This window comes from Aplysia californica, unplaced genomic scaffold, assembly GCF_000002075.1.
Source record: "Aplysia californica isolate F4 #8 unplaced genomic scaffold, AplCal3.0 scaffold00884, whole genome shotgun sequence".
Classification (NCBI taxonomy): Eukaryota; Metazoa; Mollusca; class Gastropoda; order Aplysiida; family Aplysiidae; genus Aplysia; species Aplysia californica.
In genome coordinates, this window is record NW_004798154.1 from 45,352 (window position 1) to 48,114 (window position 2,763).

The 2,763-nt window shown below is 40.1% G+C and overlaps 1 protein-coding gene across 1 annotated transcript in view; it reads left to right on the plus strand.

Annotated features, from left to right (window-relative positions):
- The window catches only part of LOC101854986 (lysosomal alpha-mannosidase), a gene marked incomplete in the record, with an annotated part of 65,201 nt that overhangs the window by 34,658 nt on the left and 27,780 nt on the right, over positions 1-2,763 (plus strand). The window contains 2 exon segments of the mRNA XM_013089153.2: positions 281-344; positions 1,486-1,525. Of these exon segments, the coding sequence (XP_012944607.1) occupies positions 281-344; positions 1,486-1,525 (104 nt within the window).

Consider the following 2,763-nt stretch of genomic DNA (forward strand, 5'->3'; position numbering starts at 1 on the left):
ACCACTGGTAGGTCCCAACTCTTTTCTGTCTCTCTCTGACTCGTTTCTGTTTGTTTTTCTTACCTTTGTCCTGCTCTAAATTACAGTTATTATGTCTGTGTGCTTCTGTCTCAGACAAACAAAAGAAGAAATACAAATGGATCATTGAGAAGATGGATCGGGTGTGCCTTTAGCTCAACAGGTAGTAGTGTCTTATAACGTACGTTATTATATGTCCCGTTTCGGGCTTATTGAAGTCATTGAGAATTAAATTTTCCCTATGGATCTTTTTTTTTTACAGAGTTGCAAGCAGCTGTCCATCTTCAAGGGTCTGGATGGAACTTTTCACAAGATAAACGTACTACGTGAGTACTCAGAGCTATCTTCCCAATGTTTCTTCTCAGCATCGATTTTGCACTTCACACCTTGACAATGACAATCTTTATTCATCTCACAGGGAGAATTCACAATTACAGTGGTTAGAAACATGGAATAAAAAAATTTGAGGAGCGTCAGAAGCAAAAATCTCTTAATAGTGACCCAAGGACTGTTTTATCGTGTCAACAACGGTACAATGAAAATTTCAAGTACTGTCGTACCTGCTCTAACGACCGCCTGTCAAAGACAAGCACCTGTACAAACGACCACTTTCCACTTCACCCTTACAGTTTTTTGTTGTTGTTGTTGTTGTTGTACTTAATGACACTGTCCAAGATGACCTCCTGTCTAAGGTGATCACTTCTCTCCTTTACTAAGGGTGGTCGTTGTGGACAGTTTCAACTACTAATGTAATGGTACACTCCTATGTAACAGTTGTAGAGGATATTTGCCCAGCTGTTTGTACAGGATTTAAAACCCAACCTCACTGGTCGATGATCTGTGCAGTATGGGGCTTTTTTATGAAATGACAGATCAAACTCGCGCCAATAAAAATGGATGATATTCCTAAAAAATAATTTTATCTTTTTGTTTTTAATTATTGACCTGTCTTAGGTACTTTGATTTGACTGTTTTCTTTCAGGGACAAAAATGCCTCTTTTATCAATGTCAACTTTTGCCAAAATCTGTATGCCATCCTTGTGATAATTTTTTATATGTAACGAAACCTGTCTATTATTATTCTTTGTTGTGCAATCTTTTCCTATATAATTTTCAACAACTTAATATTTCCATATTTGTTGGAGGTGGTGAAACATTTACAATCAAGTTACAATAGACTCTTGTGTTCCAAATTGCTGGCTTAAATTTTTTTCTTTCTAGTTTTGCAAAATGGTAAGAGACGGGGTATTTTCCTTCCACGAAGGTGAGAGAAGCAACGCCCAAGTGCTGGAAAAGCTAAGAAGAAGTAGAAGTTTTGTGTAGCCCACAACCTCATTATTGCTCCGCACAGCGAAACTTTTTGAAACCTTTAATAGCCATTGCTCAATGCCATGACGTTCTAAGGCTGTCATCACAAAGCTGCTTTTGATATAAATAATCATTTCTCTGTCCGTATTTTCATTCCAGGGGACATTCTTGCTGTCATGCAGCACCACGATGCCATTACGTGAGTGTCATTTCTGTCAAAGCCATTGTCATATATTGCGACAACACCTCTCTTTGCTCCCCCAAAGTGATTAAATCTGTTGACGTGTATATTTCTATATTGTATTCCTTTGTGGTGTGTTTTGTGTGTTCTTTTCACTGTCGTCGTCGTTTTTCTGATTTGATAAATACCGAGCGGGTGGTTGGAGGGTGCCACTGGTAGGTCTACTTCTTTACTTTCCCTCTATTGTTTCTGTCTGTACGTCTTTCTTGTGTGCAGCACTAAACGACCGTTATTTTGTCGATGTGCTTCTCTTTACTCAAACAAACAAACAAATAAATACTGTATTAGACGTAGATCCTGCGTCCTAAAAGCGAAACAATGAGTGACAGTGATAGAGGTGTGGACATGTCCGTACTAGGTTGGGGTTGAGAGTAGGAAGATGCGTGGTTTATTGCCCAACTTGACATGGAAAAGTCGTTTTGAAGGCGGATCCCTTGATTCGGAGGAAAGAGTAAAAAAGGCGGAAGAAGAAAGAATGAATGAAAGAGGGGACGACACGTCAACGTGAAAAGCGTACATGTTGTACACCTCAACTTCTCCACTTGAAAAAAAATCTAGCTCAATGCTTGCCAACCTGGGTGATATGACCCATAATGGGCGATTTAGCAATTTTGGTGGGCGCTGGGATCACCAGGGTATTCACAGGTAATATTTGATGCCCTGTTTTTAGAGTACATGTAGATGGATGGTACAAAAATGTTAGCATCTTAAAGGTGACAAAAGTGGGCTTGGGCGATATAAAGATTGACATGGACTTGCACCGATGTAGCTCTTAATTCCCAAAGTGCCAGTCTGCACTCATAAACCATAAAATGGGCAAACTGGTAATGGTTAACTTCATCTTTTATAACGGAAATCTGTTCTTCTAGATGTTTTCCAGTCCACTACCGGGTCTTATAATCCAAAGCTCTCGTTGACACAAACGGTTTTCAGAAGTGACACTTGGGTTTTAGGAGAGGGGGGGGGGTCCGCATTGTCCATTGCCCTTATGCTCAGAATTTAATGGGACTTTTGTATCTGCCCCGCCAGGAGACTGGGTGTCATCGCTTTCTTGAGGCTTAAGACGAATGATTGATCCTTATAAATGTTGCTGGTATTTTTACTTTTGCTAAGATGACGCCCGTTACAGTTTTTAACGCATACAGGGAGAGAGAGAGAGAGAGAGAGAGAGAGAGAGAGAGAGAGAGAGAGAGAGG